Raw genomic sequence first — 11,447 nt, 5'->3', positions numbered from 1 at the left:
CAGGTCTTCACTATTTTCTCCCAGTAATGTGGTGTCATCTGCCTATCTCATATTGTCGACTAATCATTAAGACAGATACTCTAACCCTCAAACCATCCCACCTTGTTAACTCAAGCCATCGGAGAGATTCTTTTGCATTCCAAAGTCAGTTTGGGGCCAAAAGGAGCAGAGCCTGTGGCAATCTCCTTTAATGGAAGGCCCTGTCCTCAAGGATACTCACCTAGTCCTTCTGATTTCTTGGCTGCAGTCTCCCAGAGATACAGCTCTTGAGATTTATACAGCTCTTGAGATTTATACAGAAAGCAGCAGAGATTATAAACAGAGGATGCCTCAGAGCCTTTAAAAAGCAACATGTATTATATTTTATATTGTGATTTTATTCACCTTTGTGAACTACTTTGCAGAGAATATAGGATATCCTTTTAACATCCATTTATCAAGTACTCCCCACCAACACAGGAAACACTGGGAATAAAAACAAAACAGTCTCACCTTCATTTTCTAAATCAATACAATTTCTCAAATTTATTTTTAAGAATTACTTCTAATATATCTTTTTCACAGAAGGAGGGTATAGGGAATGTTCTCATTCCATCTGTAAACACTGAAATACAGATCTGGGAAACAAGGGAAAAGACACAAAAAGTGCATTTTACAAAATTATCAACTAAAATATATTTTACATGTATTACATTTCAATTTTAATTCTACTGACTGCATTTTCAGTTTCAAAAATATTTCCATATCTAATAGATTAAAAAAGCATGAAATATTCTCATTTCAGATAAGACATTTCAAATCATTTACATGCTGTCCGCAATACAGCATAAAACCACCACACAAGTCTTTAAACAATATTCTTGGCCTGAAGTAGAATTCTGACAATATCAGAAGCAAGAAAGGGGAAGGGGGACCTCCTCCCCTGTTCAGAAAGGGGGCTCCTAAGCCTTTCCCAGAATCTGGGCATTTATAGTTTCGTTCTGACAGATAATTATTTTTGTTTGTGTTTTCTACCTGGAAACGAGGCAGGACAACAATGGATGAGGAAGCAACACAAACCAGGTTTTCAGAAACTACTCTAGTTTCTGAAGCTAAGTTTCAAAACCTCTCAACAGAGCTTTGTACCCTGAATTTGAGTCTGAATTAAATGTTTTGAGGATTCCTGTTATCTACACTATGACCATCACACTTCCCCCTTTTCCAAGAGAGGATACCTAGCAATATCCTCCCCATCACAGCAAAAAAGGAATCTCAAATCTGATTCTGCATAGATCAGACTGTCCCATATTCTAACACACACTCTATCCACACCACTCTGGGAACATTCCCTATTCCAGTTGCTCCATTTCCTCTACAATTCCCTCCTGAGCCAGGCAAATGGAAGAACAGGCAGTAGCTACAGAACCCATAGTATTGCTCCCAAACCACTCCTGCTTACCACTAGACTAACAAGAGTCATGCTGTTTCTACCTTCCATAGATAAAAACCAAAGCCTCCTTTCAGTCATGTTATCACTGGCCTGAGTGAAACCTTGCATGGAAACTCTTGTGCCATTTGCGTTCTTGTAAAGCAGATGTGCTTTGCAGCACTAGTCACTCCAAGAGCTCCCCTACATGCCCAAGCAATGGTTAATGAAAAATAAACTCATTACTCTGGACACTAGCAAACTTGCATCAACCATGGACTGTTGGGTTCAGTTGTAGGATGGGACATTCCCCCTTAATAGCAGGAATAATCCTTTTCCCACTAGAATATAGTAGGAATCATCCCTCTGTGATCAGGTGGCAATGACCACCACCACCTTTAGTCTTTCCCAATGTTTCAAAAGGTTCTTTTCATGACTTCTCCCCTCTTTGGTATGTAGAGCAAAAATCTGTAGATATCGCTTTGTTATCACACTAGGAACTGAACATGGCAGGGCCACTTTCTCCAGGCCAGGCAAGCACAGAGCACAGCTGCCAATACTCTTGATTTCAGCTCATGGGCAAGTCCAGGTAGTGCTACTTCTACTTGAAAAGACAACAACTTTAAAGCCATAGGAACACTTCTAGATCATTTAACACTAGGGTCAGAACTCCCCGAAAAATGCAATTCCCCAGTTCAGGTGAGCGACTCTGACTGTCAGCAGGTACGTGGACTGATACAGTGTTGATTCTCGTTCTTCAGAATTAGTGCAATCGACAAATGGAATCCCAGCACATTTGTGTGACTGATTCAGTGGACTCTTCTTATGCTGTCCTTTGGTTTGCTTTAGAATTAACTGAAATAGCTTTGTGTGAAAAGCTAAACTAAAGTATTTCTAAGAGCTATACATGTAAGGCAAGAGGCAGAAGTATCCATAGGAATCAGGTAGCAGTTTTTTTTAACAATGCAAACCTCTCATTGGTCAGTTCATTTTGGGAGCCAAAGAATCTCACCTTCTTGGGCATGCTCAGATGTCAGTGTTAAGAGATTTTTTTTGGGGGGGGGGTGTCGGAAGAGAAGAGAGGTAGGCAAGCAAAAGTACAGATTAAACTGATCAGGGTTAAGATGCTTTTCTGTAAAGAATACAACCCAAAGTAACACACTGTCATTTCTTAACCCTGCTTCTAGCCCCTCCCAAGTACAATGGAGTGCGCAAATCCAGATTCTACAAGGACTGAGAGCAAAGAAAATGGAAATAGGATGGGAAGGAGTATGAACTATTTCTACCAAAGGAAGAGATGCCTCAAGACTTCTATGGGAAAGATATCAATATCATAGCAGCTGTTACCTAGACTCCATACTCTGGAAGCTTTTTAGAAGTAAAGATACTGCCCTTCCCTCCCAAACAGGCATGATGCTTAAAGTTTTATTACATCCTGATCTTAATCACATTTACTTGGAAGTCCCACTGTTTCAATGGAACTGACTTTTTGTCAATGGCTTAGGACCACAGCCTAAGAAAGATATGCAGCTTTTTCATAATGGCGTGAGGTAATCCTATTACATCGTTCCCACTTCCTGCTTTGGAGATGAAGCTCAGAGCCAGCTGGAAAATCTCCAACCTTACTGGATCATTATAGAACATAAAAGCTACCCCAAGTGTGGTCCTTCTCCCTTTACGGAGAGAAACATATTCCACATACAAGAAGGATATCTGCTTCACTAATGTCTTCAAAAGAGACTTTTCATGAGTCTCCATCCTTATCCTTCACGTAAGGACTTGAGATCAAGGACCTATCACAGTTTGATTCATTCCTGTGCTGAAGTTTCCCTTCTTTATGTTCTAACCATCTCCCACCAAGATTGGCTCTGGATTCAGTTTACTGGCTTTTATCCCCTGGACCATCCTCCCTTCCCCCCTCAATATATGAAGCTCATTGTACATATAGATATAGATTTACAGAAGCAGGTACCTATATCTATATACACACACACTTTTCTCTATAGATATATATTTCGATTTATGCTCTTTAGATGAAGTGCTGTGCTTTGAACATCTGCCTTAACAGAAAACCTGCTTCCAAATACAGAGGATAGAGTGCTTAGGCATCCTGTCCTGTGCCTGTGGGCAGTGCTCCGAAGAGTAGGACTGCAAATGAGCAATGAGGTCAGCCTGCCCTTGTCTTTCTCTTGCTGCTTGTCAACCCCACAGTCACAGAGAGCTCTGTTACTGGGGATTCTTCAATATGCGTCCATGTCTGAAGTCGTAGACGTGGCGGCAGAGGAAAACCAGCTCTGGGTCCGTGTCCTCTGGAACCTTGCGATGCGCAGGGGTCGAATACTCTTCTGATGGAGGTACCATCACAGTTTTCTTGCCTGGGATCCCCTCAACTCGACGCTTTGCCAAGGCACAAAATCTGTCAAACAATTAAATAACCATGACTAAAAAGCAGAAATGCTCAGATAAACATGTAATCCAAATGAAGCTGCCTTATAATGAGCCAGACCCCCAGGTCCATGAAGGTCAGTACTGTCTGCTTTGACTGGCAACTGCTTCCCAGGGCCTCAGACAGAGAATCTGCTACCTGAGTTCTTTTACCTTGGAGGTGTTAGGAGCTGAATCTGGGATGTTTTGCATGCACACAATCTCTCTCTAAACCATGGCCAGATATTGCTGTCTGCCACAGCAATTTATTGAATCAGGAACTCCCAGGTTTTATTACCATGTATGTTTCTGTTTCCATACAAACCATCTAACTACTTTGATTGTTGAGACTGTCAGCAGCAGTTCTGCTCCATGCCCCGCCCCCCCAAAAAAACTCCTTTAAAAGTGGATGCACAGCTACCAGAGAAAGGGCAATTTCTGCAGTGGTGCTTCATCTACAAACTCCCTCCTCTCTTCTGTTCACCTGATGCATACTCTATTAAGCTGTTTAATTTCCCCAGGCCTTTGGTGGCATGTAACACAACATCTGCTGCTCTTTGATTTTTACACTGCCTTTCCAAAGAACAGTGCACAAGCCTCATAGCAGATCTGATTTCTGTAGGAATTTTTTAAACAAGAACTAAGACAGAGTATTGGACAGTGTTGTTTAATACTGAGATATCCCCTCTCCTACTGGCTATAGACTTATCTAAACCAGAGGTGGCCAACGGTAGCTCTCCAGATGTTTTTGCCTACAACTCCCATCAGCCCCAGCCAGCATGGCCAATGGCTGGGGCTGATGGGAGTTGTAGGCAAAAAACATCTGGAGAGCTACCATTGGCCACCCCTGATCTAAACCAATGAATATGTCACAAAACAAAAATCTGACATCTTCTGAATGGGTAATTTTACAGACTGCTCCTCATAGCCAGAATAAGGAAACTTTTGATAATGCACAAGATTTCAGTCACACTTAAAAACATATTTCATTATCACTCCTTCATGAAATAATATTGTAAATTTTGCAATATTCAAGTAGGAGAAAATTCTGGATTATGTAGTTTCAGGGAATGTGGGATTTTGATTACAGGTTGTTAGTTGGCTGTAATTTGCATGATACAAACGTTTTAAGAAGTCACCACTTCTCAGTCTCTGCAGATTCACTGAAGGAAGATGGGCAGACAGAGGAACAGTGAGTGAATAGTTGGGAGGAAAAAGGATAATACAAGAGTAAACAAAAAAAATAGTATTTCTATTGATGTGCTTTCTCTTGGAGCTCCCAAGAACAATCTAATAAAAATAGCAGAAAAGTCTCAGAGAACCATGACACCTACTAAGAGACAGGCAGAGTAGACCCATCACACCAAAAATAGTAGCACAGACTATAAGCAAGGTGGTGGGTATGTAAAGCACACACCATTCTTCTACAGATCACTGAAAGAAAAGCAAGTTAAGAGCACCACCTACCTGCAGTACTCTGCAAAGGTCAGAACGTAGCACTTTTCCTCAATACAGGCAACACTGTTTTCATCCTGGTGTCGGGATGCAAATATCTCATTCTATAAGAAAACACAATGAAGATCACCTTAGCGTTAGATGAAACATATCCACACTCTTGCTGATGCTGTCATGACATGCATATTAATGCTTACAGCTTTGGATGCAGTTTGTCCAAGGAATGGTGGTAGAAAGTGCCATCAAGTTACAGCTGATTTACAGCTATCCTGTAGGGTTTTCAAGCCAAGAGACACTGCCTGCCTCTGTGTAGCAACCCTGGAATTCCTTGATGGTCTCCCATCCAAACACTAAGCAGGGACAACCCTGCTTTAGCTTCTGAGATTTGACTAGCCTGGGCCAACAATTTGTGTTCTTATTAGGTGTAATCATAAGGAAAAACTTTAAGGGGAGAACCCATGAACTTGCTTCAATTGGAATCTATTTAGTGAGATAAGTTATGTGGAATGAGGCCTACTCTAACCAGCAAGCCTAACAGACTGATCAATGCAAAGTTCTTGGAACTAAATCCCAATCAGGTCAAAGAGGCTAGTTCCCTACTAAGTGGAAACAGGAGGTATATCTTTAATCTAAGTTCAGCATCCATTAGATTTTTCTGGACACACTATAATTGACATTTCATATAATGGTAAAGATATACAATACAGTAAGCAAGGCAGAAGCAGAGCCTCTGAAGGGCTTTTAGGGGGTGTTGGTAAAAGTGCTGGACTAAAGACTGGGAAAGGCTGGGCTCAAATTTCCACTCCATCAAGTTGCTGGGAAGATAAAATGGAAGAGGGAGGAACTGTGTACCCACACCCTGAACCCTGTGGAAGAAGGATGGAATAAAAGAAAAGTAAGAAGAGACAGGTAGAGAGCAACATGGTGGAGAAAAGGAGGCATTTCTCACAGCAAGCGTAGTTTTTAATACTACTTTGTATGCATAGACATCTTTGTTTTAAAATATTTTTAGCATGATACCACAATTCTATAAACCTGAGCATATACATTTAAGAGTGATGATGTCCACATAGCTATGTTTAGCACTGCTTATTAACACATTTCCCACAGATAAGTATTAGATATTAATATTTTTTAAATTTCATAGGTATATCGCTTTTGGAATTTTGGTCCTATCCATGCTGACCTCTGGTTCTTACTGCTTTACTGACGTCAAGACTACTAAAGTAAACTTAACTGGAATCTAATGTGATAATATTTTTTTACTGTATTTTTACTTTCCCAGATCCCCGGGCCTGGCTATCCATGTCTATATTTATGAAAACAGCTAAAACAGAGCAACTGCCAAGATCATGAGTGCAGTTCAGAACCCCTCTTTACTTTTTCCCCGCAAAGAGTGAAGTGACAAAGAAAAAAGGCCACAGCTCAGTAGAGGAATATATACTTCCTCTGTGTAATGTCCCAGGTTCTATACTCAACACTTTCAATTTTAAAAAATGAATGCTAGTAGGACTGAGCTCAACATAAGACTTGTAACATTCAAATACCAGCTGTCAACTCAGAATATGACAGCTTCAAATGCTGCCTTATTTAGCCTGTATCTTTACATATGAAGCTGCCTTATATTGAATCAGACCCTTGGTCCATCAAAGTCAGTATTGTCTTCTCAGACTAGCAGTGGCTCTCCAGGGTCTCAAGCTGAGGTTTTTCACACCTATTTGCCTGGACCCTTTTTTGGAGATGCCAGGGATTGAACCTGGGACCTTCTGCTTCCCAAGCAGATGCTCTACCACTGAGCCACCGTCCCTTTCTATCTCTGCTTTGGTTAGATCCCCTTTCCTCACAAACTCCCTTTTACTTTGTCACAGTACAGTTTTAATCTGAAGAAAAATGCTCTCTTTCCTCTGGGTCAGTCAAGAGTGGCTGATTCATCTCCAGCTAGCCATCTTATTTAGAATAAGTTTAATAAAAGAAATTGACAGGGGAGTTGTAAGAGGAGAGAAGAGGAAGCACTGTTGCCCATCCATCATCAACAACAACAAAACTATTGGTAAAACACAATTTCCCTACAAGGGACCTATTAACTGGATAAGAGACATTTAGATCTTCCATAATAGCAAACGCACATAACACAACAAAAAGAGATCTGGACCAAAAAAGAAAAAAAAGTCACCTGTATATTCTACATATTTTTATACCTTGTAATTCTAGGAAAGGTCACTGAGGTGTGAAACTGAGGGTAGTGGTTAAAATTCCAGGGATCCATATTACTCCAAGAGCCCATGGAACAAGCAAGTCATGTGATCTGTTGTCATATGAGGTTTGGACAATGTGATTTTTGTCAGGGGGCACCTGTGGTGACCCTTGACAGCTCTGATTTTAGAGATGTGCTCTACAACAACATTCCAACACATCTTTCTTGGAGCTACTGGCATGTCACAAATTTTACCTAATCAAACAAAGTGGGTAACATATAAAGAGGTGGTTTAACATGCACCACATGTTTTGAAATGTTCAAAATTCACATAAGGCAGGTGTGCCATTTCCACTTCCGGCACGAAAATGGCTGCACTGTGATCCTTGCCTAAGAATCCTAAACATCCTGTGGAACTCAACAACTCACTTGATGCATGCTAGGATTGCGGCCTCCCTGAGTGTGCTCCGGTCTGTAATACCACAGGAGGCTCATCATCAGCTCCCCTGGAAGGAGAGAAAGGCAGATGTTAAGAAAATCTGAGCAGCAGAAGGAAGCACAGTAATAAGATTACGCCATTCATGATAAAAACAGAAGTAAAGTAAGACAAAAATGACAGATGTAAAACAGGAAATAAAATAAGATAAAAACAACAGATGTAAAACAGATGTAAAATAAGATAAAAATGACGGATGTGCATACCTGTGAACTACATGCAGCTTAGCCATCACCCATGCACCTATGTGCTTTCTGAGCATTTTCTCTCATTTTTGTAAATGATAACATATTCCATAAGAATACCAAACACAACTACAATAATACCTAATACATGGACAATCATCTTACATGGATATAAACAAAAGCATAAACAATCATTTCTACTACAACTGCTTCATCTATGATATCTAAATCATACATAATTATAATGCTACATTAACTACATACTATAGTAGTCTAATTCATTACAACAGTCAATTAGGACTTGCTTTTTTCATAAAACTTATTTTTATATGTTCTTAATTTTACACTCCTGAGCATTTTCTTTTTTAAAAATGCCCTATGAACATTCATGCATTTATCTCTCTCCCCCCTTTTTAAAACTTCTAAACTGTGAAACCGCTCTTCAGGATATTGGGATGAGATGGGAGAAGGAAGCTTGCTAATGACATCAGAGGGGCTACAGCCAGTTTCTATTTCAAAGTTACACCCCCCCCCCCCCAATAGCTGGGCCCGGAGAGATGCAATTGGGTTGATCATAGCAAGTGCTTTCAGAACAGCACCACTGCTCGGAAACTGTCATCTTTTCACCCTTCAACATTATATACCATCGAGAACTGCATTAATTTTGCTAGGACTGAGAATGGCTCAGGTCAGTTGTTAAAATGACATTCTTGGCTGTTTATGCTTCCTTCAAGGTGTTCATCTGCACATTACAATAATAATAATTACATAGAGAGGTGCTGCTTAGCTATGGGTTCAGATGCATTAGAGAACTCTAGGATGCCAAACTGCCCTTTTAACAACACAGGACTCCATTTTAGGAACCAAGGGGACAGCTAAATGATATTCTTCCTCTGGCACCCATCATTTCAGATGTTCATCATATAACTTTACAGAATAAAGTTTCTGTTTTTTAAAAAAATTACTTTGAAAGCCTGGACCATCTTCAGCAAGTACAGAAGTTGTATTAAAATGGATTGCTGCATCACCAGAGAACTCCACCCCCTCCCCCCCCAATAGTTTTACTTCTTTGCTCTCACCTGCAATGCAGCATGATGTTTATTTATTTATGTATTTTATTATTGGGATTTATATCCCGCCGAGGCAGGCTCAGGGTGAGTAATAGCATAAAAACATGTACATTAATTTATTAAAATTCTAAAAATTCATCAACATAATAAATTACAATCCAAACAGCTGCTAGAAGCAAGACAATCAACTAGGTAGAAAAATCAGAGCTTTATACTATTTCCCAGACTGCAAGCTGTAAAGAACATTAGCTTAATTAGAGGTTCATGACATTCTGGCTGTTACAAAATCACATGGGAGCAGCTGTTGCTAAGATGTTAAGAGTCATCAGATCACTATAAGTGTTTCCAGGGCAAACATCTCCAAATACTGGGCCTGAGCCAACAATGAGAAGTTGCCATTCCTAAGGCCAATACTGTGAACCATGAGTTCAGAGATCACCATAAAAATACATTAATTCTTTTCCCCTCTGCCCTGCCCTTGAGTACCTTGGTTGAAGAGGGTCTAGTAAATGCTGCCAAAGTATCTTCTTGACACTCAACAGACTTCCCCATCATGACAGAAGACATCTAGGGCGTCGTCGTTTTGTGCTGAGACAGAAGTACTGCACCTTGGCCCCAAAAGTCTCTGTATTACCACAGCAGCTTGGGAGCCACTCTGTCAACACATGCTGGGCCACAAGGGGCACCTCTTACACCACTGCATCATGCAAGGTGCACCAAATGAGGAGTCACCCCAGAAATGCACATACCTTGGCAGCACCCTCATTTTATATTGGGATGGAGAAGGGCACACACAACCTGTGCACTGCTAGTTTACTCATGGTTTCTAGGCCTGATCTTGGGGTTATCATCAATGTCGTCGGAACCATATATTTGCTTAAGTCACCCAGGAGTGTTTTTACCAAACCCATTCTTTGCTCCAATACAGTAATACTGGAATCCCTTCAGTTTGCTTATAATTTGAGTACAATCACAAATACATTAAGTGTAAGGTTGAAAGTGCAAAGAGAAAGCTGGACAGAATGACCTTCAGTTCCCTTCCAGTTCTACAGATCTCTTATAAACAAATTCAATATTAGCTAATTCTACAAGCCATCTGTCACAAATTACATTCCTTGCTATTTTTCCTCTGATGCCCAGACAGGAAAATCTTCTGAGGTTAAACTTGTTCCTCTAGTACCTGTTTTAGGATCTTCCCATAAAGCAGATATCTTAGCCACATAAGGCATAGACTTCTTTCGTGGACCTGATTTCAGGAGCACTGTGTCTCGGACCCGGATGATTTCTCCGTCTCTCTCCACAGCTTGGTAGCTCTTGCGAACAGCTGGCTCGGGTTCGTTCTACAAATATTGACAAGGAAGAGTGCCAAGAAAAGAAGTGAGGCTGGGAAACAATGCTAAGAAATAGACACCGGCTTCCTCTAATCCACCTACACAGAGTCAAAAGCTTTCTGCCAAAAAGGGTGTGCCTTTGCTGCTAGAGAAAGGCTGTGCTGCACCAAAAACCACACGATGCATCTCCTCTCCCAGCAGGTTAAATTTCAGAAGTAAAACATACTGCTCAGATGAGAGGCAAAGATTATTAAGCCGAGAAAGACACACAAACACACATTCAAGTTACTTTAGCTTGCTTGCACCAGTTGTTAGCTAGAAGGCTCTGTAACAGGCATGCTGTTTTATCATTCAGCTTGAGACAAGACAATATTAGTGCCCCTACTAGAAGGATTAGCTTTAAACTCTCCTGAATAAAGGAACACAGTTCAGTCCACTCATACCAAGGTGTTTTGCTACAAAAGTGTTGCAGGTAAGAACCAAAAGCCACTTAATGTTTTTGTAAATATACAACTTGTAAGTCTGCAACTTGTTTATGGAATGCATGTGCTTCCAAACACAAGAATCAAAGCACTACTGAATTACCAAGTTCCAGTGTATGCACTAAACAGCAAACCCCTGAATCTACTTCAGAATAAATAAGCTTGAAGTGTGGATTCCTGTAAAGCAACATTATGTTAGCATTGGGTTTAGGAGCTGGAATATGGCAAGCTGATACCAGCTTCAGTGCTATATATGAAGCATTTTAATTAACAGCCCTCTGATGTGCTTGATAGATTGTGCTATGTTGCAGAATGATACAGCAGTCTGTTTCATTGCTGCTATTCATTCCCAATATTGTGATGCTTTATGAACCAAACATATTTTACGTTGCTGCACATTCCTTA

At 40.5% G+C, this 11,447-nt stretch overlaps 1 protein-coding gene across 1 annotated transcript in view; it reads right to left on the bottom strand.

Annotated features, from left to right (window-relative positions):
• Nucleotides 1–493: 493 nt before the first annotated feature.
• BAHD1 (bromo adjacent homology domain containing 1) overlaps nucleotides 494–11,447 on the bottom strand; it is a 98,541-nt gene continuing 87,587 nt past the window's right edge. Inside the window, exons 4-7 of the mRNA XM_060263138.1 lie at nucleotides 10,410–10,569; nucleotides 7,908–7,984; nucleotides 5,297–5,388; nucleotides 494–3,821 (exon numbers count right to left, since the gene is read on the bottom strand). Of these exons, the coding sequence (XP_060119121.1) occupies nucleotides 3,632–3,821; nucleotides 5,297–5,388; nucleotides 7,908–7,984; nucleotides 10,410–10,569 (519 nt within the window). The 3' untranslated portion in view covers nucleotides 494–3,631. The remainder of the gene's footprint in view (nucleotides 3,822–5,296; nucleotides 5,389–7,907; nucleotides 7,985–10,409; nucleotides 10,570–11,447) is intronic.

The sequence above is a fragment of the Heteronotia binoei genome, chromosome 21, assembly GCF_032191835.1.
Source record: "Heteronotia binoei isolate CCM8104 ecotype False Entrance Well chromosome 21, APGP_CSIRO_Hbin_v1, whole genome shotgun sequence".
NCBI classification, from domain to species: domain Eukaryota; kingdom Metazoa; phylum Chordata; class Lepidosauria; order Squamata; family Gekkonidae; genus Heteronotia; species Heteronotia binoei.
The sequence above is the reverse complement of the archived record's forward strand: the minus strand, read 5'-3'. Positions and strand labels throughout refer to the sequence as shown.